At 41.6% G+C, this 24,444-nt stretch overlaps 1 protein-coding gene across 6 annotated transcripts; it reads right to left on the reverse strand.

Moving 5' to 3' along the window:
• Positions 1–5: 5 nt before the first annotated feature.
• srfb (serum response factor b) lies at positions 6–23,010 on the reverse strand. Of its 6 annotated transcripts, none has more exons than XR_015107606.1 (8): positions 21,946–23,010; positions 17,052–17,318; positions 6,013–6,253; positions 4,128–4,292; positions 3,729–3,839; positions 3,048–3,245; positions 2,662–2,958; positions 6–1,784 (listed from the first exon to the last, which is right to left on the reverse strand). XR_015107606.1 is itself a non-coding variant. In XM_086166210.1 (8 exons), exons 1-8 carry the CDS (start codon positions 22,597–22,599, stop codon positions 1,689–1,691), a joined length of 1,806 nt encoding a protein of 601 aa, XP_086022336.1. In that variant the 5' UTR covers positions 22,600–23,010; the 3' UTR covers positions 6–1,688. The 6 variants fall into 6 exon arrangements, 3 of the variants coding, with proteins under 3 accessions (XP_086022336.1, XP_086022343.1, XP_086022354.1); XM_086166210.1 differs by having other exon boundaries at positions 2,885–2,958; XM_086166217.1 differs by having other exon boundaries at positions 2,860–2,958.
• Positions 23,011–24,444: the final 1,434 nt, after the last annotated feature.

A 24,444-nucleotide genomic window follows, 5' to 3' on the forward strand; every position in this document is an offset into this window, starting at 1 on the left:
AGTTGGTAATTCTGAGTTTTTTTTTATTACAAAATTCTGTACAAACAAAAATACACAAAATAACCATTTAGCTTTTTAAGAGCAAAACATTTTTACTGAATAATCTTTAGATGATACAGATTAACCCCTGATGCTGCTTAACCTTTTAATGCAAACTGCCCAGTGAGCAGCTCCATCTCAGTACTTCAAAACATGAACATGATTTAACAGCCAACAAAGGTGTGCCCTTTGGATGTTGTGAGGTGGTTAAAGAAATATCCCTAAATGTCCTTTGCCGTGATGGGAAAATAAGCCACAGAAAAAGAGGCACTGCGGTGCAGAAAGAAGGTGTCCAAAATAACCTGGTTCATTCTTAATGATTGCCATCGGCAAAGCACTTTTGCTTTTAAAGAATTTCAAAGCACCTCGTGTAACTTTCAAATAATTTCTTACAAAGACAAATGCATGGTTTGCCGCACAGATGTGGAATTGCCACTTCTTGTTAAAAGACAGATGTCCATGTTGTCTTGACTGGAGTCTCGGTCACATCAGATTCAGCAGTCCAATCAAAGTCAATGAGTTGCTTCAGTTATGAAATTCATTATTTCCATCTATCTTTTGTGAACACAATTGGCACACTGCATGTCTTTTCCACATAAGGCTTACATCATCTTTTGATGTTTAGTAAAGTAAAACAATAACAATTACTTAAATATTACCCAGTATTTCAGAATGATGGTAACCACGTGTGAACATTCAAGGTGGCTTTTGCTCTAAACATTTCCATTGGATTGTCATGGTTTTTAAATACTATTTCTGCACAGGTCACGGATGCACAATGAAACTAGACAACACTGAGCCGTAATGTAGTTCATCATCTGCTGCAAAGTCATGAAATCATAAATATCCTATGTGTTTTACATTTCATGAGCATCTTGATCCAATTTTAATCGTCTTTGTAATGTCACAAAATAAAAACATAGAAAAACATCCAGCGTTCATCCTCCAACTTGCCGTAAAAACTCCCAACATCAAAGTTCAACATTCCATGGTGTATTAAATTAATTTACATTTACATGTAAATAATCAATTTCTCAATGCAAATCATTGTAATGTACATACAAAACCACTAAGTAAAAAACTACATGCCATTACACAAGCTAACCAGGCTAAAAGTACAAAGTTTCAGTTAAAAAAACAAAAGTATGTACATTTCCAAATGTCAGTAAGCATCTCGCCACCCATTTACAAACCTCACATCTGCATTACACAGACACACACACACATACACACACACACACACACACAAACGCACACACACACACACCTGTGCACAGTTTTCTCACATTGGAACATTCAGACAAATGTCTCTTTGGCTGGTGTGAAACTGTGGCAACTTACAGTGTGTGTACATGATATTACATTTCCAAACTGAAAAAAAACACACAAAATTACACCATCTAACTGCGTAGAAAATATATTTCCAATGATGGATGTACTTATATATATTTCCTATTGTTTTGCGAATATATATATGTATATATATATATATATATTTATCAAAACATCGTATAAGGGTCAGCCACACATAGACCCATGATTGTGTAGCTATGTACTGAAGTCACATTCAGATGAGTGATGTAAAACTGTAGGAAGGCAGCAATAAATAAAGATGTCAGTTCGTTGTGTCAAACAGCTCAAGGCATATGTCATTCGCTCTTGAAATTCTGTGCAACGTCCAGATTGACCACCTGTAGCTCTGTCAGGTTACTGCTGCTGCCGCTCGACTGCTGGCCAATCACCATCTGTGAAACACAACCACATCAGCAGGGGGCCGTGACAACAAATAAGTACTGCAGCAGACCAAAATAGGTTTCAGATATTATCCAACCATGGCTTAATTTGGTTGATTGGATCCATTATTTAATTGTAGTGGTAATGGTATCCAGAGCTCATGGGACAATAGCATAAATTGACAACCTAATTGAAAATTTCCAAAAGAGAGAAAAAAAAAACCTGCCAAACATTTTCTACAAACATTAAAAAACAAACAGGAAAAGTCATATTGAAATGACAATATTATTCTGAAAATCAGAAACTTTTCCAAAATAATTAAAAAACTTCAATTACTTTTTAATCAGAAAGAAGCATTTAAATGTAATTCTCTTATTTTTAACTGTATAATGTATATCCAGTTTGTGAATTTTATCCCCTATATATGCCGTTATATGCTGTCTTGAGAATCATAAAATTTACTTTTTTTCTTGTTAGCAGCTATTTCACAACACGGTTTACACTGCATGCCATCAAGTACATTTCTATGCTATGATATGGTGACATTAAAATTGATCATTTCTAGGCCTGTATATAAATATTTACCCATATACATATATATATACATATATATACAGACACACACATACATATATATACATACTTACATATGCGTGTATATATACGTACAAATATATACATACATATAAATAGATGCGTGTATATATACATATATATATATTTATACACACAGACACACCCACATATGCGTTTGTGTCTCAATTTCCCAGTTCCTTTGTGGTGACAGTTTAATCACCCTTTCACAAACTTGTGTACACAAGGATGCTGTCATTTCCTTCATATAGTAAGTAAATATTATCACTCAGCAAGCAATATTCATGCACTCACTTCTACAGGTATTTTGTTCAGCCTACATTTCTTGTGTCTTTTGCTGCAAACCACAAGTAGAACACGGAGCCCACTGATGATCTACATTCAAAGCGGCGTCAGGTCACCGTCCTGAATCGCGCAGTGCCAAAGTGCGGTTCGGATGCATTAGTGCTGTTGTGTAACATGCTGGTTGCAGAGGGAATATGAGAGTTTCACTTGTAAAATGCAGATCTTGCCGTACTGGGTGTAGCTGCACTGCTGAGACAGGGATCTGCACACCTGGAGGTGCTGTGAGGAACACCTGAGGGACAGCACCTGCAGAGGCATGGCGGGGCAGTTCGTCATTTGGCAATTCCTTTTTTCATATATTTCAAAGCGAACAGTAAACACTCCGCCATTGTTACCTGTGTCCTGGGCCTGTGTGGGGGGCACCTGCATAGCTGATGTGCCTTGGGAGAAGGCATTGAGCACAGCCAGTCCTCCGTCAGCCAAGGCTGGTGTGGAGGCGTACATTACTGTGTGGGGACTGGGGTACATCATGTGACCTGCAACTGACGTTGGCACAGATGACGTGACAATGGTTGCTGGGAGACTCACCGATGCTGGTGGGAGGAAAGAGGACGAGAGAGAGAGAGAGAGAGAGAGAGAGAGAGGGAGATGGGGGGGGGGGGTCACACTGAGGCCGGGAGGTGTGTGCACATTCGCATTTAGACCAGCAGATGGTGCTTCCTATCTTTAAACAAAACACACATCTATCCTTAAACTCTCAGAGCGCAGTGACACAAGTCTTAAAGCGATCATCACGGACACATACCGTGTTTGCGGAACGAAAAACAAGGGCTGGAATTTTAAAGCTCGCTAAAAAGCACAGGCGTATTTCAATCCACTGAGACTAATTGCTTTGTACGGTGTGGCCAAACTTCATCTCTACAAGGTGCTGAAACTAAGCCGGGTCATAAGTACCGCTGTTTCGGTCGCTGCTCTCCACCAAACGGTTCTTTATAAAGCCGACCCGATGGTTTTTAAGGGAGGACGCGAAAAGTGAAGGCGCTCTGTGTCGGGGGATGAGAGGAGATTCGACATACCGGTGGAGTTGGTGGAAGTGTGGGATATCTCAGGGCTGCTGTCACTGTTAGATGCTGACTGGGTATTGGGATGGACCTGGATTGCCTGGAGCTGCTGGGGAACGCTGGATCCTGGAGACACAAGAGAGGCCGTTCGACACCGCGGCAAACAACATTGGCAGACGAGCAGCGGCCGCCGCTGCACTTCTGCTAATAGATGAGACCGCACAAGTTGTGTTAGTGATGCTTGGGAAGTTTGATGCAAGATGAGTCATGCAGTGTGAAGCGTGAGTCACGCCAGTCGGGGCAGCAGCTCCATGCTTATATGATGCTGGTCGGTGCAAGCGGGCGTGCATGGAGGCTACGGGCATCGGGCAAGCAGAGGGTGGAAAGGCAAGGAGGCAGAGGGGGGGGGGTCACCTGTGACGGAGACAACAGCAGGGAAGCGGAAGAGAGCCTGCTGTCCCTGCTGTGGCTGTGGGGCAGTGGTCAGGGCCTGACCGTGCTGCCCCTGGAGGGTAAGGGAGTGCTGCTGCAGCTGGCTCAGAGGAATGGTGGGGGTGCCAGGGGGGACAGAAGTGCCTGCTGAAGGGGCACACACACACACACACACACACACACACACACACACACACACACACACATATAAGGGGATAAGCCTGAATGCGAAAAGATGCTGAAGCTCAGGGATCGATATCTGCGACAGCCTTCATTTTATTTAATCCGATTTCATATTAGTGTCTTGCCCGTCAACCCTTCAACAAGCGTGGAGGAGCAGGGGAATCGAACCGGGAATGTTTGGTTCCGAGGACGACTAATTTAAACCCCGAGCAACGCCACCCCTCAGCCCAGAGCTTTATCCTCGTGCTTTCTTGTTCAGGTTGTTCCCTTCACTTTATACATCAGCTCAACTCACAAGAGATATGACTGTGATGAATTCAAACAAAAAGCTAAGATCTAATTGGATAAATAATTTATACTTCAATCAGCCAGCTGTTTAGGGATAAGACAAGTTTGTTCATTTCATGCTGATTTGGCACCACAGACTGCCTTGTATAACTTGTTACAATTTCTTATGTGTGTTCATTTTGGACCCTTACATTATACCCTTGTTATTTGGTCACATGCTCCATGTACAGTTGCTGCTTTTAAAGGGGGGTTGGGCGGGGAGCTTTCAAGCTGTCCAGCTAGAAGCTTCAAGTGTGGGTGTGTGTTGTTCCACCTGGCACTGCTGCTGTGTGTGTGTGTGTCAGACAGGTGGTGGAAAGAAAAGAGAGGGTGTGAGCAAGCCAGAGTGGAGTGATAAAGGCATGGATTAGAGGAAGGTTGTAGAAAGAGGGGGATGAAGAGGGAAGAGAAAGCAAGATGGCTGTCATTTATCTGACAGGATAAACAGGACGGACGTCCAAATCAGTGGACGCGGTGTGAGTCTCAAAGGATGCTCGAGAAATCATCTTAAACAGTAGAAAACGGCAAACAATAACTCGGCTGGTCAGATGTAGCGGACCGTAACAAAAACCAGTCCGATAAAAACACGATGTTGACGATATAAAAATTACATTGCCATCGTGTAATATTTCTCATGCCTTTGTGGCCTTGAATTTTTGGATTTTGCACAGTCAATGCTACACACAGACACAGGATTGCCCGGCACATCCGCCACAAAACAGAAATACAATGAGTAATTACTTGGGAACCCAATGTGGAAACCCTTTAGGGATCAATATCGAAGCCATTGCTGCAAAGGTTTAAGCAGAGGCTCTGTGGGTTCCATATGTTGTCCGTAAAGTCTGCCTGCTGAAAGGTCACTTCTGGTTCAGAACAACATTGCCACAAAGTCTTGCTGCATAATTTCAGTGAAAGGCATGATACTTCATTGAATATTCATAGGTAATTATGGGCAGTATTCATCAGCACTCACTGCCATGCCTATTGTGTCCCTCTCAGCTAATTATTCCTGTCCCCAAGTGACAATCAAAGGCAGGGCGAATCGCCAATAGACACGGCTTTCCTGGATGCTGGGGGCTTTGTGAGAGCCGAGGGCCCTCGGCGTCGCCGACGGGCTACAGAGGGTTGTTGTGTGATGTAAACAGCTTGAAGAGAGAAGCACGACTACTGTGAGATGTCAGCTCAGGCCATTCTAATTCTAATCGGCTAATAAAAAGGACAGCGCGGTGACATTAATGAAACACGTCGGGCTGCCGGTGACATTTCGGTTTCAAAGTCATGAGAGACGATAAACATACTGTGGAGGGAATGATTAAGATGTACAAAAGGGGTTGGAGCAATGTGCTCTTCTACCTACCAGGCATGAAAGTGAACCCACTGGGCAGCTGCATCACACCCGTGGAGGCGCCTGCGGTCTTGAGGACAGTGCCATTGGCGCTGACATTGGCACTGGCTGAGACGGGTGCAAGGTAGTTGGTGATGGGAAATGAGGGCCCGCTGCTCACCTGCATGGTAGTGGAGGTGGTGGGCACCGTGGACTGGGTGCTGCTGATGGAGCCCGGTAGGCTGGCCACTGTGAATGTTGGTTTCAGTGTGTCCTGGTAAGGGGAAGCAAATGTTGAAATTAAAAGCGCCTTGGCTCCAGTTAGCATGCTGAATCTAGACAAATCAGTTTCACACAGGGACACCTAAAACAACACCATTAATAGGGCTTTTCCTCTCACCAGCAGCTGAATGCCTGGTGGGAAAAAGGGGGGGCTAACACAGCGCTTGCAGTATTTTCAGGGTTCATTAGACGGGTGACAAAAACCAGAGTGTTTAAAAGACTTTGGGAAAATGACATAAACAAGGCAGAGGCCTCTAATTGCCTCCACATGCGGCGCAAAATAGAAACCTTCCCCCGAGCAATTCTTCATCTTAGTCTTCAGCACAACCTCAACAGTCAAATGCCACCAACAATCTGTAAGGATCAAGGGGAACACAGTCTGAGATTACGGCCGAGCGCTAAATAAAATATACGATACAATATTGATTATGTCATTTTACACTACCTAGCGTTGACTTTGGGATATTGTATTACATGATATATTGTGAAACGTCTAATGTGTTGCATTCCCCTGCTTCGAAAGGCAGCGTTACAATATCGTGTAATTTTTCTTCTTTTCTGTTCTTACATTTGTTTTGACCCCACAGACTTCATAGTGGACATCATATTTTGTGAATATTTGGTAAAGACAGCCATCCCTATTAACCATATTCAGAGAACATGACCATGACATTTTATCAATGCCATAGACAGAAATGTCGAACCCTTGCTGTCATTGGGTACATCCATGCAGCATATAGCCATTATTTCTCCTGTATTTGAAATAACTTGAATACGCCTGTCTATTTAAAGCATCGCTCACCCAGCTGCTACAATTCAACTTCCGACACAGCTCTATTGACTTACACTTAGGAGCGACAAGAATGCAAGTTGGCGCTGTCAAATTGTGTCGTGTCACTATGGTAAGGATAGTTTGTTTCTGTAAGATGACATCTGTGGGTAACATTTAGCATGTGTGTATAAACAAATAAGAGACACAGATTCGCTCTGCATGACGTGAGCAGTAACTGCACAGCAAAGCGGGATATTCAGGTGAGTGGGCAGCAGGATCAGAGAAGGGTGGCTGTTAGTCAGCACCGCAGAGCACGTCTGAACCCACTGTGCCTGTTTCAACATCTTGAAGCCACCATGACAGTAAATGTCTTGATGTATCGTGTCTGCTAATCATGATTTTCTGTTTGTATTGTTGACGATGGAACTGACACAGGAGAGATGTGAGCATTATGCGCTGTACCGAAAACAAATTCCACCAACGCTGTCGTGTGGCCTTTAATAAATAAATGAATGAATGAATGAAATGATCTACGAGAGGAGGATGGGAGTATGTCCACACAGAGAAAGAGCAGCACTGACCAGAGAGGGCATTTATTGAATGTTTCTAATATCAGGCGTCGTGGTTCACTACTTGCACAACGAGTGCCGTGAAATTTCCCTCAGCGTTTACAGATTTACTTTGCATTTTGTTTGCCTTTCAGGTTCGACACTGACTAAACAGCTGGGTCACGATATTTGGGAGGAAGGTCCAGCCTTTGTTTTGGCATCAGGGCCGGTCAAGGATAAACCTGGTGTATCCGCAGGTTCATCCTTTTGTCTTCAGTACTGATAAAAAAAACTCTCATGTCAACAGATGTGATTCCAGTGAGGCATAAACACAAACCATGTCTCACAACAGAGTTATTGTCAGCGGGGAGTTCTTGACATGGGGGCGTTTTTGAGGAACACAATGTCAACCCTCTCAGCAAGTCACTGTTGGTTTTTATATGTGACTGATTACATGGGTGGGAGGTGGTCCAGTCTGGACTGTGCTGATGAGGCCCTCCAGACACAAACCATGCTAAACATGTAAATGGTGCTACTGTGGATGCAGGGTGGGAGATTTGAACTACATCCCAAAACTATGTTGTAAAAACATAGAAAATTTGCTTCAAGGAAATGACTAAACAAAAAAAGTGTTGGTGTTTGAGGATTTTACATCAGCACAAGGTGTTGTAGATGACTCATGGTCCTCTGACCCTTGCGTAGAACAGAAAGCTGAACAAACGTCTCTTCTCCGAGCTGCTCTGATTCAATGAGAGAGTAAAAAGCAGAATTGTACAGAGATGAGGTTGGTTGGTCTTCAGCTCAGATCCAGCTGAGGGGTTCTGAAAGTTCAAAGTCCTTTGCTTCTTTATTTAAACAGCAGCTGGAAATTGCAAGGGGGAGGGACACTCTTGCACTATCAGAGCAAAGTTGCTCTGCCCTTCCATCCAAAGGGGAAAGTAGAAAAATATGGCATTATATTACATTACATCGTCCATTTACTAATCAAATCCCAAGCCTGCTATTAATCAGTGTGAGCAGCATCCAACACTGTGCCAGCTCCTCCTCATTGCCACGCTTGAATGATAGCTGAAGATAAATTTCACTGCTGTCACATGTTACAATTAGTCTCCTACGCCTCATGGTAAAGTTATAGCCACACAGGAAAAGCACAGGTAGAACATGTGGAGGTAACCATAGTAGAGTGAGTAGGTACTGAAGATGGAGGAAAATTTGATTTTAGAAGAAAGAGAAACAGGCTGAGGTTAAATATGCACTGTAATTCTTCTAGAAGCACCATAACATGTAAGTTCAAGAAGTAATTCCAATACTCAGTATGAGCTGAGGAAAAAATAGAGGTAAAAGTTGGAGACAGTTTACTTATTTTGTGGGATATAAAAAGTTTGACAAATAGGCAGAGGTATTAAAAATAAATACAGTAAAAGTAGAAAGGCAGTAGGGTAATAATCTAGATGGAGGAGGGAGAGCGGATAGAGGAAAGAGAAGCACAATTCATAGAGAGAACAAGGCAAAGGTATAAAAATCAATATTACTGGAAGATGTACAAGAAGAATGAAGTAGAAAAATGTCAAGGGCGATAGCAGAGGAAAAACAGGTGGGACAGCTAACACGATGCATGTTAGGGGACATATAAGTTTATTACATGTACCTTTATGTAGAGTTATAGGGTGCAGAGGAAGAGGTATGCGCATTAGCTGAAATGGAAAATATTGTAGACATGGTTACATAAGGTAGAAGATGAACACATTAGGAGCTGTGAGAGTAGCACAAAATGTGGAAAAGGAGGTTAACATTTAATATTCAATTAAAAAACAGCAAGCAAACAGGGGAAGGAATGAGAAGTAGAAGAGGAAACAGTTAAGAGTGAGTGGTTATAAAGATGACAGTCCCACACAATGAAAGCAATGAGGAGGTGCATCAGCCTTGTTGCGTCCCGTGTGTGTTTGTGTGTAGCAGACTAAGCAGAGCTGGACACGATTTGGGGACAGGATAGGAGGGAGAGTTCAAACAGCTGAGGGTACCGACAGCTGGCAGGAAACCTGAGCACCTCCAAGGGGGAATTAACCCTTTCTGGGCAAGCTGAACACAATAGAGACACATCTCTTCATGTTAATATCAGTCGAGACATAGTTCACCAGGGTGCCTTGTTCCAGCTTCTTCATGTGACCATAGAGAAACAACCAAAAGCATTACCTTTACAGTAGAATTCTGCACAACAAGAAAGTTAGGACCTCAATTGTGTGAAAAATTTGATGCTGCCAATTATCTTGTTGCGATCAAAGAGTAGCGTGATTTTATTATCGCTATGATCTACATAGCAAGCTTCCACTGACCCATCACTTTGTTTGACCATCGCCATGTGTCTTCTGTTCGTCTGGACATTCTATAAACAGCACTGGCTTTTAGTTAAGAGTAGAGGCGGTGCAGAGTAAACACAAGCCACAGTGGTCTGAACCATTCCTTCAGACCAAAGGTGATGCACCCAAATCCATGTTCAATCATTTCCTCTCCAAGATCCAAACCTGTAAAAACAGACTAACTGATCGTCTTAAAATCTCAGAGGTCAAAATGTTTTGCAAACACTCCACCAGAGCTCAGTGTTATGCTATACATAACAGGATGGAAATGTTTGTGACAGACACATTTCCTAACATGAAAAATCTCAGAGACGAACTCAAGAACAAGTCAGAATTTTTTTTTCTTTTAATGATTTTGAAAGGACTGAATTTAATCCATCTACCTATATAAAATGCCCAGCTCTAACACTTGCAGTTAAAGTGAAATATACTTATATTTACATAAAACTGAAGCTGAAAATTTAATTTTATTATTAGTCATTTTTTTGGCAAAAATGTCCAACATTTTAAGAGAACTGATAGAGACAGTGTTTTGAAAAAGTTCCAGTTGCAGAATGTATAATAGTCTATTTTCTATGACTAGATCAATAATCTAGCTATAGGTTCTGCTAAGTTGGTAACTCTGTTTCAGGGCCCTAAAGACTGTACCCGCCTGGAGGAAATGGTGAAGAAATTCACTGCATAAATTATTAAAACTTTCTGTATGCAAGATTCCAATTCTTTTCAGATTGCACTGACCTGGGGAAACACGACACTCAGGAAAATGAGGGCCCAGAATGTAACAGATGAAGTCAGAATTTATTGCTATTTGAATGGAAGGCTGAGTCAACTTAAAGAGGCAATGCATCGAACTGCACAACTACTGAAAGCATGGTCAGCAACCAAGCCCTGTCTTGATGCATTTTCAAATATACTAATGTTATTAATATATCCAATATACAGAGATTAGATGCTCTCTCTCGCTTCCCCACACAAACTAAAAAAATCGCCACAATGAAAGAAACAGGAGGGACAATTTAACTGTCATACACCCAAGGACATGATGCATCTAAAGTACCATTATTTCATTAAGCAGTATTTGCTGGGTGCACATAGCAAACCATTCACTGAACATCCTCAGGTAGGGGAAAATCTCCCTTAGATTTCTTTACAGTTCTTTCAATATTGCTGGCTTCCAAAGCTTTGAGAGTTGTTCATGGTTCTATATATGGTCAGGCTACCCTCCTCACATTTACAGAGATTGTATGAAAAGACAATTTTACTAGAAAAGGAAATGCAAGAATAATTGAAAAGGAGGACACAAATGATTCACTATTCATGAGGGATTAATCCTTCTAAATTGAAGGTGACAACTGGCAGACTTGTCCAGTGTTGGTTGGAGAGCCTATTATGCAGTTTGCTGGTGGCTGGCCCTTGTCTAATCTCCCATTTGCTGGCTCCCATCTCCAAGTCTGTCACTCTGCCAGCAACATGGAATTCGCAGCTCCATTTGGGACTGCTAAAAAAGGCAAGGCAGCCCTAGTGGAGGAGGTGCAGCCAATGGCTGTTGATCTGTCCAGTTGCTTGCTGTAAAATACATGGGGTGGAGGGGGGCAATGGTGGGTTGACTTTCCTCCCCTTCAACCACAAGCAGCAAAATGCAGCTCTCTCTGCAGACCCCATCACAATTCCTGAGACACTTCCACCACTTTTCTATCCATACACACACACACACACACACACACACACACACACACACATACACACACACACACACCTAATAATAAAGGTACAGCTCACAGTGCCTGAACTCTAATATCTTGATGATGTTTTATTATACCACACAGCCCACAAGAAGTTAGGAAGACAACAGAGAACAGTAGATATCTTCTTCAAGGACACTTTTGAATGCAGACATTTATGACCATTCAGTACATTGGAATACTAAGGCTGTTGAATCTGTAAAGGGAAAAAAGGCTGTAAAATACAGAGGGGAAAAACATGTCCTTGAGATAGTAGTTCTGAAATTTTCTGGTCACATGGCAATAGCAATGTGATCTGTAGATGCTGGTAAACCATGACCTCCTAGATGTTTCTCTAATGACATTATTTAGAAAGCAAACGTTTAGTTTGCTGGAATGGATGGAGGTAAACATTGCCCGTATTATTTTTAAGGGTAACCATCTCTATTCCAGCTAACAGAGCAACAAACAAATGTTACTGTAATTTCAATGGCAATCACGCTGATGGCCAGATGGGAATGGGAAGGAAGACGAGCGAGCGGGAGGAAAAGAGTGAGAGAGGGAGAAGCTTGCTAAGCTCGATCTTCTTTGCAGGAAAAAAATGTTGGGACTTGTCACCCCCTTCCCAAAATAACCTATAAAGCAGAAAAAAATCTGAAGGCAAATATTGAATCATGAAGCATCATACTCAATAAATAACCTCAACTTATGCCCGTGCATTGAGTGGAGGCAAAAACAGGCAAATCATCATTTGGAATTTAGTGTTGTTCTCTGTGTTCTATGTCCCTGAATTGGACACATAAATATTAGTGTATTAGATAGATAACTGAGTAATGGGCGTGAAAAGTGTAAGGGCTGATGCCACAGCATTATCCCTATCCAGTGTCTGTACCAAGTACTGTTAACATTTCCTCTAGAATTTTCCAATGTTATATTTTGTTTTTTCATTGACATTCAGAAGAAAAAATATGCCAGACTTCATGTTAGTCAATTTTTAGAATTTGTTATCCATGTTAAGTAGACATGAATCAACTCATATCGATCAAAACAAAATAAAACATTGCCAAACTTTGTGATATTCTTATAGTCTTCTAATATTGGCTTGGTCATCAATATTACATAATAGACAAAGCTATGATTTGTAACCTTAGTTCCCTACTCATGATCAGGCACAGAAAGGCTTTGAGTTTATAGGCTAATCTTGAACCAGATCACGATAAAGCATGTTGATCGTGGCTTCCAGACAGAGTAATCCCAATAAAATAGAATGATTTTAAAAATGTATGATCATACCCAGCAATAGGTAGAACTACTCTGATTTTAAAAAATGAAGAAAAAGAGAAAAAAAGTTTTTTTCAACTTGATCCTGAGAGAAAATATTAGGTGACGGAACATCTAGCATCGCATGATTGGGATAAGCTCTGCATACAGCACCAAATCATGTCTAACTTCCTTGCTGCTTTCTTGCTCGCTCCATCTTGACAAGGTATTATAACCTAAACTGTTTAGACTAGCTTGGACCATATGTATGACATAGGGCTCCTGATAAATAACACCCAGGCAACGCAAGCAACAAATGTACTGCAGAGACACTATAGGGTTTGTATCCACCTGTCACATCCCAGCCATAACAGCAAATTGAGATTCTCAGGTGTTTCCATCTGTGCACTGTATTTGCAGACAACCCATGCTTGTCTCCTGAAGTCAGTGCTGCACAGGGTAGAAGTCATTGTCAGCCACCTATATAGGCATCACATGAAAGACGACTTAAAGAATTGCTTGAATGTTTCCATTCTGCCAGCTCATATCTACATCCATACCTCCCCTCCATATCACTAAATGAGTGGGGGTAGGGGGGCAGAGGGGAATCACAGGACTCCAAAGACAGCTGCAGCTTATAAGGAATGTGAGGGGCCTCAGCCAAGAGAGCAAGCAGGGAAACCATACCATATATGGCAACAGAGGCAGAATCTAATTTTTATCAATGAGTGGAGCACATAAGAGTGGCTTACAATGCAAAGCTTGGTCTCCCATTCTTGACAGTGTATATGGTACATATTAGTTACTTCTTTGTGAAAACATCACATAGGCAAACAGGCCTGGAGGTGTCCACCTTCAAAAGGCTGAACTTAAGTAGAGTAAACGGAGTAGGGAATCTTGGCTTCTCGCACATGATTGCATTAAGGTGCGGACAGTGAAGTGTGTCTGCTGATGAATTTACTGCTTCACTTCAAACTCTAAAAGGGTCTTGCGTTAAAAGACCACTTGGAATTATGTCATGGGACACACAGGGGCATCAAATGCAATCAGAAAATTTTACATACACTAATTTGTGCGAAATATTAAGTTGAACTATTTAGCTTATCGCAATACTCTGTCAAGGCGGTTGTTTTTTTGGTGCAGTCTATTTCTCTGGTAGCAGGATTCCACAAAACCCACTAGGCCACATTTCAGGAAACTAAGTGGTGAGAAGGGATTAGGGCCAGTGAGGACCTCATTACATTTTGTAATCAGAGGGCAGACTCATTTGTCACTTTTATTAACACTGTGAAATTCTGAGGCTAGTCTCACTGGAGGTAAAATTCTGAGGGGCTGCATATGACTGGCATCAGGGTCAGACGCACCTTTTTTAATAGTTAGGTTGTGTTTAAAATATGGTGTACTTCTTTCAGTGTGCCATTTAGCATTGTTCCTCTTTTGGTGTGTTTACCCGTCACAATCCTATTGCAGCTTCAAGGAACCCATAACAATATAAACCGTATATCAAACTGTGTGTGTCATGTAGAACAAATGTGGAAGGAGTGAGTTTGAGCAATTTTGAGTAATTATGGACACAAAAAAGAAAAAGAGAAAAAATTAATTTAAAGTATTCCACCTGCAGCTTTAGATAAGCCATAACAACTTAGCCCAAAAATATGAATACAAAATTAATTTTGTTTGGGTATTGTTTCATCACATGGAAAGAAACACTTGGGTGTTTCGGTATAGATGGATTAAGGTGGCATTGCTATGAACTTTGAGTAAATTTGAGAGGAGTCCCCCAGCTAAATCCGTTCTACATTCAGTAAAACTGAGGACTATGATCATCACTACACCCATAAAGTGCAGTGGAAGTCTGTGGAAAATTCAGACCGGCTAGTAAGATGCATCTCTTTAGTCTGTGCCATTTATCGCACACCTGACTTACATTTCCACTTTTTAAGTTCTATTTTAGGTCACACTGTTTTAAGATACTGTTTCGTTGTACATTAGATTGAATAGGTAGCTGGAGATCCCGCTGCAAAGGTTAACTCAGTGACCAGTCTACTCCTGTAGTCAATATAACAGACAAGTCAATCATACAGAAGCTCTTTGGGGAACAGGAAGACATAGCAGTTTATAGGGCTCTTAGGGGAGGTGTACTTCATTTTTATTATGGAACACTGTTGCGCTAATTTTGCAAGGTTCTCAGTTAAGTGACATTCGTTTTTATCTTGAACTGTGGGATTATGCTCACCCCTTAGCTCATCCTGTCAGACACGAGCAATTTTAAAGAGCCCCACACAAAAGTTGAATTTCTTCTGATTGGACAAAGTCAGCAAGTCAGATGAAGGGCAATGTCGCTGATCTTGGTTGCTGTGTGGGCAAGCTCTGCTTGAAACTGTTGACCGTATAAAGACATCAGTGAAGAGTAAAAGAAAGGGGGAAAAAAAAAAAAATCAAAATCGAGTCTCCAGAATGGTCTGAAGCTTGAACTCTTTCCACGGGGATTACCTTTACAAACATTTTCATAATTAGTTAAACCCAACATTTCATATTAATGTTGAAACATTACATACACTTATAAAATATAAAATTGGCAATCCACCTTTATCAATAAAATTGATGTCATGATATAGGTCTGTTTTCAATCAACTGAATAAATGCCAATTCACAATAGCTTCAATCTATGGTTAGGTGAATATATTCTTCTAATATTTGGATAGTTCAATAAGAAAAGTGCCTTTCTTAAAGAGCATAGTCACTACTTCCATTCTATCATTCAGTCCATATCAAAGCTCAAAAGATATGAGTAGCAGGGATTCGAAATCCTGATTAAATCTAAGATTATTACTCAGAAACTATCTCGAGTATGACCTTTTGTGCACCCTTCACACATGCAAACAGTGGTTTCTGCCCGCACGTTCCAGTATTAAATAAGCCGCTGTGCAGGATGAAATCTCTACAGGTCACTCGAACACGTTTAAATCTTATATTATCACGTGAGTTAAGTTGGGATATACTGAACATTAAGTTGGAAGAGGCTATTCCTTCTCTAAACAAAGAAAAAAACTTTAATCAAGATATCTTTGAAGTAAATAGGATTCAACTCTTCCTAAAACCTTTTCCAAATGTGATCTTGTATAAAAAAAAACAAAAACAAAACAAAAAAAAACTACATAATAGATAATCTCCTTTGACCATATCTCCTTGCAATACCGGAATTCTACTGTTCACACTGAAAAAAAGACCTAAATTCTGAAGTTTGCTTATTTAAATCATGACTGAGGTAACTCATGTTTGGATCACGTCCCCAACAACAACAGTGTAATTTTTTGATTTATCTTTTGAAAAACAAATATATTACAATGGAATGTCATCTGAATGTGTATCCACCAAGTTGGGAAATTGCATCAAATGAGGTATTTCAGTGTTTTGTAGTGACACAACTTGTGTGAAGTAGCTTATCCATTAACACAGGACAGTGTCAAGCCTTCAAATTAAAGATAAACAGTAAAGTGCTTCATATAGCAGGCTGTGTGTTTCTCATCCTAACACAAACCAGACCAGCTGTGATTTATCTTGAGGAGTGTTACGGGCTTTCCTGGATGAGAGGTCAGAAAGGTAAAGTACAGAGAGCTCCCTGTCTGCAGCAAGTAGGATCATTCTCCACATCTTACTGGGCTCATCCTCAGTCCAGAGAGCTTTGAGAGACTACCGAATGTTCTGGTTTAATTTAAAAAAAAAGAGTCAGTGCTCAAAAACCCTTCCACAGGGCTTACAGATGACAGGCAAAAAGTTCAAAAGTGTGTTTACAATAGGACGATGATTATTTTCTACAGCTGCTTGTGGGCTTGATATATCTACTTTTTCATGTGTGCTTACGAGCCTTTTCTGGAGAGATTTCTATCGTGATCCATCAGTGAATCTCTGAGTAATTTATCATTTTTTCAGTCTCACATTTCTTAGAAAAAACAGGCGGTCGGTGACTCATAGCCTTAACAGTATCATTGCTGTTGGAGAGGAAAATGCAACATGGGGAAAGGTACAGGAAAAAAAACATTCAAGCTTTGGGATTCACAGCTGCTTCCTCTCTCATCTCTCTTAGCTTGAAATCCCTCCTTTTCCTCAAACAGAGGATTTGGATTCTCACCTTCGTGTCACTGATGCCCTCCGACTCAGACACCTGGTAGGTGAGGTCTGTCTCCTCAAAGCCAGTGGCACTCATTCGCTGGTCTGTGGAGGGGTCCGAGCGAGGTGGCGAGTCTGGTGAGTTGAGGCAAGTTTGAATTAGGGCTTTGCCTGTTTCACTGGTGATCATGGGCTGGAGCTTGCGGGTGGCAAATGTGTAGACGTGACCCGTTTCACTGGCCACAAGCAGCAAAACCTGGGTTCCTGTCAGCGTGGAGAGCTCATACGCCTGGTGAGGTAAAAGGAAAAAAAGGTTTTGAACTCATAGGTCCGGCTGCAATGCAAGGCTCAGACAAATTTGATTATGATATGGAGCTGACATTATCCAACGTTATATTCAAACTGAGCGCCATTTAATAGATTCCAAGGGTGAATAGGGATGAGATAAACAACTAAGTTAAGACAACCTAAACAGGCTAAAAATACCCAAGAAGTGAACTGTGACGTACAGCACAAATGAAGCAAAAATAGCTCCCACAATAGCTCCCCATAAGGCTCCCACAATGGCAGGTGTGATTGAGTTTGGAGACTGATTGCAGCAGGGGACTGGAGAATGAGTGGTGGCGATCCAGGCAGCGGCCGTATGTATAAAACGCTCACATTAACACAAGCAAATATAAAAACAAGCCAATACCATTTTTTATGTAGACACAGTTATTCACTGATAAAATTGCAATGACAATGTTTGCACCCCCATGCAGACAATGAGAATGAGAATGCAGAGTTTTTGACTTTGGGCTAACAGAATAGCTAAAGAACACAAATTGACAGGGACTGTATCTGCAAAGTTTTTAGGCTGTGGGAGTGATAGCATGTCTGAAATTATTTACATGTGACTGGATTGATTTATAGTCTTGGTCACTGTGACCTTTATAAATAGTCAGCTGTGTGTAATCTTATGACAACATGGAATGACATCATCATTAAAAGAATGGATGCCATGTTCTCATCTATTTTGGAGAGGGGCCTCCCCCCTTGTCCACCTGTGGCTTGCACATTTAAACTGTCTCCCGTATTTCATCTATACCTCATACTGGACAATAAGCTCTAAGCAAACTTAATATACTTGACCATGCTAGTTGCTCTCAATTTTTCATTGGGCTGTAATTCCACTGCAAAGACGACCCAACACAATGGACTCTTCCTAATAACCCCATTGCTGATTGCTTCTATTTTACAACCCTATAAAAATGTTTTTGTTATTGGTCTCTTTCGTTGACATGTCTACTGGATGAATGAACAATGAGAAGCAATTAATGTGGAAATGAGCCAACACGTGTATGTAAACTACAGCTATGCAAAATAATTATTATGAATACTATAATATCTAAAAGCCTGTTTTTCTGTCATTCATACAAAAATCATATTTGCAAATCACAAAACGGTCCATCCCAACAGGAATAGCAAATAAGCTACCTTATTTTGCCACAAGTACTCTGAGTAGCAGGTAAATTCAATTTTATCAAGATTTTTCTGAAAAATTTGTCAGCGCTTCTAAACGTTGCATGACTTGTTTGTTTTTGTTATCAAGTGTGGGTAATTTTGTGCATTTTCAAAGTATTTCTTGCCACTACGTTTACCTTTTATTTAGGGTGACTTTATTGATAGAATTTTTACAAGTAATATGATCATAAAGGAAATGCAAAAGTGTGTTCTGAAAAAGGAAAGGGACATTTCAGAATATGATTTATGTCCAATTCTGTATATTTCCCAGCCCTAGAATCACCTTCCATTAGGACTAGTCTACAAATAGATTTATAGGAACTTAAATTTATACAGAGAAACATCATATACACTGCTCTGTAATTCTAAAGACAGATTACTTCTACATTCAAGAGTATAAGCATTTCAGCCATAAATCTGCATCAGTCCTGAAGATGGATAAAACAATTCTTAAACCTGCATAAGACTTTCGTGTCATTCATTGTTCAGGATACAAACAATCACACTCAGCCTTCATGGCACACCATGAGGTGCAAGTACATCAAACATGCTGCACTAAGAGTGAACCCCTGAGAAAGCCTTTTCTAAATGAGTCATCAGTTATGTGGAGGATGCTTGTGATGCTGCGAAGGCACCGTGCCATTCGCATCACCTTGGGTAACACAGCACACTCTTGTCTAAGCTGGCTAATAGATGTGTCACTGTGAGCTGCAGTCAGCAAGGTTGGGAGGGTGGAGCCCAATCGCATTAAAATGATAGGGTTCTATAATTCTGTTACAAAATCATGCCTTCATACTAATGTTCTTTATCTTGCTCCCTGTTGTGGGGTAAATTGGACGGACACCATCAAATAAAATGAATAAAATTGAAGCATTTAGTAGCTCTAGTTTGACAGACACATACTAAAGATACCTGCTAAAGTACAGACATGTATCAACAAATAATTTACAAATTATTATTTATAATGAATAATTTAACAAAACATGTCACAAACATGATGAAGAAGAGTTCAGTTGCAGCTGTTGTGTAGTTATTTTTTGAGGTTACATTTCTGTTTTAAAAACCAAATCAATGTCTGTTCTCAGAAAACCAATGATTTGCAAAACATTTGAGCAAACACTGTAAAAACCTTGAACTCAGAAAGCAATATCAAAATCCAACCATTCAAACAAAATTACAAATACGGTCATATTCAGTAGATGGAGATATACAATATGCCATGTAGACTAGGCTAGAGATGAGGACAATGGTAATAGAGGTTTACCAAACTGCACTTCATTTGGACAGAGGTCTGAAGATATGACGTGTGTTAGTGTGAGTGTTTGACAGTATTAGATGATTTCTTCAATCTCTCGCTCCCTTAATTAGCTCTACACTGGCTAGACAGCGATATCTAGTATTTGGGATATTTGGCCACCATCCACGTAACAGGGACCAATTTGTCAATTTAAGTATGGCAGCAGAAAAAAAGACCTTGACAATGCTTTAATAGGTTTTCTTGCTTTGTCAGCACGTGGTTGGAGCATCTATCCCAAAGAAATCAAACAGTTGCTGATTTGAATTCCCCAAGAATGGCAGTGAACACTGGCAAATCGTTCAACTGCTACACGGGAAGGATGCGGAAACAATGTTTCACCTCATCATGTGTATCAACAAACTGATTATTCAGCATTCATTGATTGATGGTGCCAAGAATAAAATAAACAAATAAATAAAAATAAATGAATAAATAAATAAATAAATAAATAAATGAAAATAAATAAACAAATCATACATTTGCTATGATGATTTGATATTCCAATAGCTGTAACTGGTACTTTGTGATAAAACCCATAAAACCTATAAAGTCAGATCATTTTAATCAGATGATGACAGCCTTTCACAGATATATTGGTGGATATATTTCCGAGCACACAGCCAAGTAGATACAAAAACAATATTGGATTTAACATCAACATTATTTTCATTTCAAATTATAATTGGAAATTGTAATTTCACTGAGAAATGTGTTTTTAAGAATAACAAAAGGCTGGATTCTGGACACACCAAAGGTTGTCCCTGACACTTGTGCGTTTTATGGAAATATGAGCCATGAAATTGACCAAGTGCTGGCAGATACAGTAAGAAAAAAATCTTCACACAACCTTCTGATTAAAATAAAAGAAGAGAAATGTGCTACTGGAGAAACTGAGACCTCCATATTGAGACAACTCGCATTGTACGCATCGATTAAAATCAGCAGAAAAAAGCCCGCCCCTCCTCACTCACAATATCCCTCCAACTGAAACTGCTCATCCTAGAAAACAGCCATCTACTCTGAATCTTCTCAGTCCACCCACAAGTCAATTTTTGTGATTGCTGACATAGTGTGGGAAACAGTTTCAAAATTTCCATCTCCACAGTGTGTCAAATGGTGTATGCTTTGCCAAGAGCCTACATAAAGACACCTCAGTTTCCACGACAACGGTGTGGTGATACACAAGAAAAGACAGAAGAAAGACAGCACCGAGCCCAATGCAGGGGGTTGTGAAGTAAATGAGATTCAGATAGTTTAAGTCATAATGAAAAAGTATTGTGTTCTGCCAAATAACTGCTGTGCTTCTGGTCTGAGGTTGACCATTGCCTTCAAACCATCATCTTCAGATGCCATGGTGCTCAACACCACAAACCAATACTTTGGACTTGGCAGTAGTTGTGTGGTCTGGTGCAGGAGCTCATTGAAACATTGCTCTGGAACTATAGCGCATGGAACAATAATGGACTTCTATCTGATGTAGCTGTGCATGATGATCACAACGGACAGCGACAAAATGCGCGCACAATAGTCCTTGGCACCTCTCCGTGTGACTGTCCTCTGATCTGTTTCCCTGAGGTTTAGTCAGCTGTTGGCATCTACAGGTCTGGCTGGGGCTCAGTGCCACATGGCCACAGCATGCAAGCAAAGCCATGCCTCACTGACAGAGAGAACAGCCTGTGCAGTGACGACCACTGCTTCGTCACTCCCAAGACTGCCTGTGTACCAAGGTATACATGGGAATGTGTGCATCAATGAGTGTATCAGTCAGTCCAGGTCGCACCTAATGTCACAAGGATGAGTGTGTGTGTGTGATAGCTGGGTGTGGGTATGATCCTAAATAGAGTTGTCATTCGCCCAAGTCTATTAAAAGCTCATCGCAGGTCATGAGCGTCCTGACTCTCTCACTGTGAGTGACCGAGGCTCTGCTAGAGAAGTTGTGAGATATCATATTTTATATGATGCTAGTTCAATGATGATCAAACTGTAAAGTTAACGCTTGTGGCTATGCGTGTGACTGCGCGCATTTTCCCAGACGCTCCGTCCTCATTTGGGTTTTTCCAACACGGTGGTGAATGATGTGCGTGTTTAATTTACACGGAATGACTACAATGCTTACCTTTTTCATGATACCGGTCTTCCTCTTGCTGAAGGTGGTGTACCGTCTCAGCTTGTTGTCAATAAATTCCATCTTTATCTTTACGCGCCCACGTGTCTTCTTTCCCGGCTTTGCGCCGGCCACCCCACCGGGCACCATGCCGTAACCTCCGGGAGGTACTCCCACCTCCTGCCCCGTGACAGCAGCCTCCATCTCTCCTCTCTCCCGCTTCACCCCTCTTCGGTTATCCCCGAGTGAACCCACCGGGTCGTCGTCATCACCGGAGTCCGAGTCGTTCTCCGAGCCGCTGCACAGAGGCGCGCACTCCCTGTCCGGGTCGAAACGGGCTCCGTGAGGCAACACGACTCCCGTGTTTAAGGCCACCATGTTTCCACCCTGAACGGCGCTCTGCAGGGGGGTCACCCCCGTCCCGTTCCCCGACCTCACACCTCGCGGACCCCCAGGACCGTTCGCCCCCAGCATCCCGACGGCGTCTCTCTCCCCGCGTCGCCCAGCAGCGCCGGCGCTCTCGCTGCCCCCCGGCACCGCTTGCCCTGTCCTGACAAAGACGGGACGGATCCCACCTCCGAGGACACTCGCGCCGTGTCCCGAGGAAGCTCTGCCCGAAGCCGACCCGTTTCCAGAAGGTGCCGATCCGACCTGGCTCGGCAACATTCTATTGACTGGAGCGTGTGTCTCAACACCAGCCCAAAAAAGCTGGAGCTTCGCAGTGTCGTCAGTGACTGATAGAACACATGAACGTCTGTGTCATGGAATGTAAACAAACCGGGCCAGCTGACTTTACCGAGGCGAACTTGGGGATGTCGCCCGCGGGACGCTGCAACCCGGCGCAGTTGGCTTCGCCCTCCTCAATTTCCAAAACTCCGAGTACTTTCTCAAAAAGGAAAAGGCGCAGAACGCCCCCCCGTTGCCCCTCCGCCGCGTCGTGTAGTCCCGCCTCGACAGCAGGGAATCACGCTATCGGCCGCGTCTCACGGAGTGCCACAGATGTTCCGCCGGAAGGGATCTTGGTTTGCGTCTCCTCCGCGGACGGAATCGAATGAAAACGACAATATATTACAGCAAAGCTTGCGATGGCGCTATAATATGACCACACGGGAACTACTTTCCTCCTTATAAAGAGATACAATGTGTCCTTATTTGGTGCTGTCTCTCCTTATTTGGTGAGTCACAGCGTCGCCTATCGATTGGCTGAAGATTATCTAGGAAGCCCTGCTATTGGTCCGTTGACAAGTTCATTAGAATAAATGCCAAAATGGTTGCGCGAGCGAACAACGTCACCGTGGACAGCCAGCGACACCAAAATAACAGAACTCTCGACTTTTATTTTTCCCACAGGATGAACTTTCTCATACAACAAGTAGGGTCTTATATTAATAGTAAAATTGCTAAATGTCCAGGGGATAAAAGTCCTAAGAGAGAGCAGACGTTTAAAAGTTCGAGTTAAAAGACATTTGTTCATATGGGCATAATGCAGTTATTAGACTCATCTCAACCTAGATTATTTACCTGGAATATAAATCACTTCTCAGGGTGTCGAGTGATACTTTTAATCATTTACTTAAGTTTTTTACATTAGTTACAATTAATATTTTTCACCATAAAAATAGCTATCACCAGGCAAATATGCTATAAATAACACTTGAAAACTTCGTTTAAGACTGAAAACTCAACTGTGTACCTGGGACACATGCAAAAGAGTCTCTCTCTCTCTCTCTCTCTCTCTCTCTCTCTCTCTCTCTCTCTCTCTCTCTCTCTCTCTCTCTCTCTCTCTCTCTCTCTCTCTCTCTCTCTCTCTCTCTCTCACACACACACACACACACACACACACACACACACACACACACACACACACACACACACACACACACACACACACACACACACACACACACACACACACACACAACCGGAGCAGCCGCTGTCGTTTCATCATTTACCCCTGGGCTTAAATGTCTGGGATAGGGTGAAAAAAAACAACTAAACGCCTTAAAAAACAAATGAATACATGAAAAACAATGGAGTTGAAAGGTTGACGCGACTCCAATGATGTTCATTGATTTTTTTTAGATTTACCAAAAATCAAATAAATAACAAATCAAATAAAAAGTAATAATTGATCAACTGATACAAAATCCTGCAGATTCTGAAGAGATGTGACACCTCACCCAGATTGGATATAATACGAAAAAACATGCATCATAATGAGAAGTTACCATGCATATATGAGAATAGTGATAAGGTGCTATAAAATTCCTCTTCAATCATCATTGTGATGAAATGACTGGGAATTCATCAAGATGTGCACACAGGAATACACCGTCCCCTAGTGGTCCAATAGAAAGTTTATTATCGACACAGACTCAGGTACTGTGAGAATACTACCAGGAGTGATCTCTGCAACTTTAAACTGCCTGCTTGTATTCACCCCAACCAGTAGAATTCTGCTCTTGCAGGCAGATTACTCACTATTTGAGCAGTAGCTTGTAGTGACATGTC

The sequence above is a fragment of the Fistularia commersonii genome, chromosome 2, assembly GCF_037954325.1.
Source record: "Fistularia commersonii isolate RoL2024-O1a breed Wild chromosome 2, RoL_Fcom_v1.0, whole genome shotgun sequence".
Classification (NCBI taxonomy): Eukaryota; Metazoa; Chordata; class Actinopteri; order Syngnathiformes; family Fistulariidae; genus Fistularia; species Fistularia commersonii.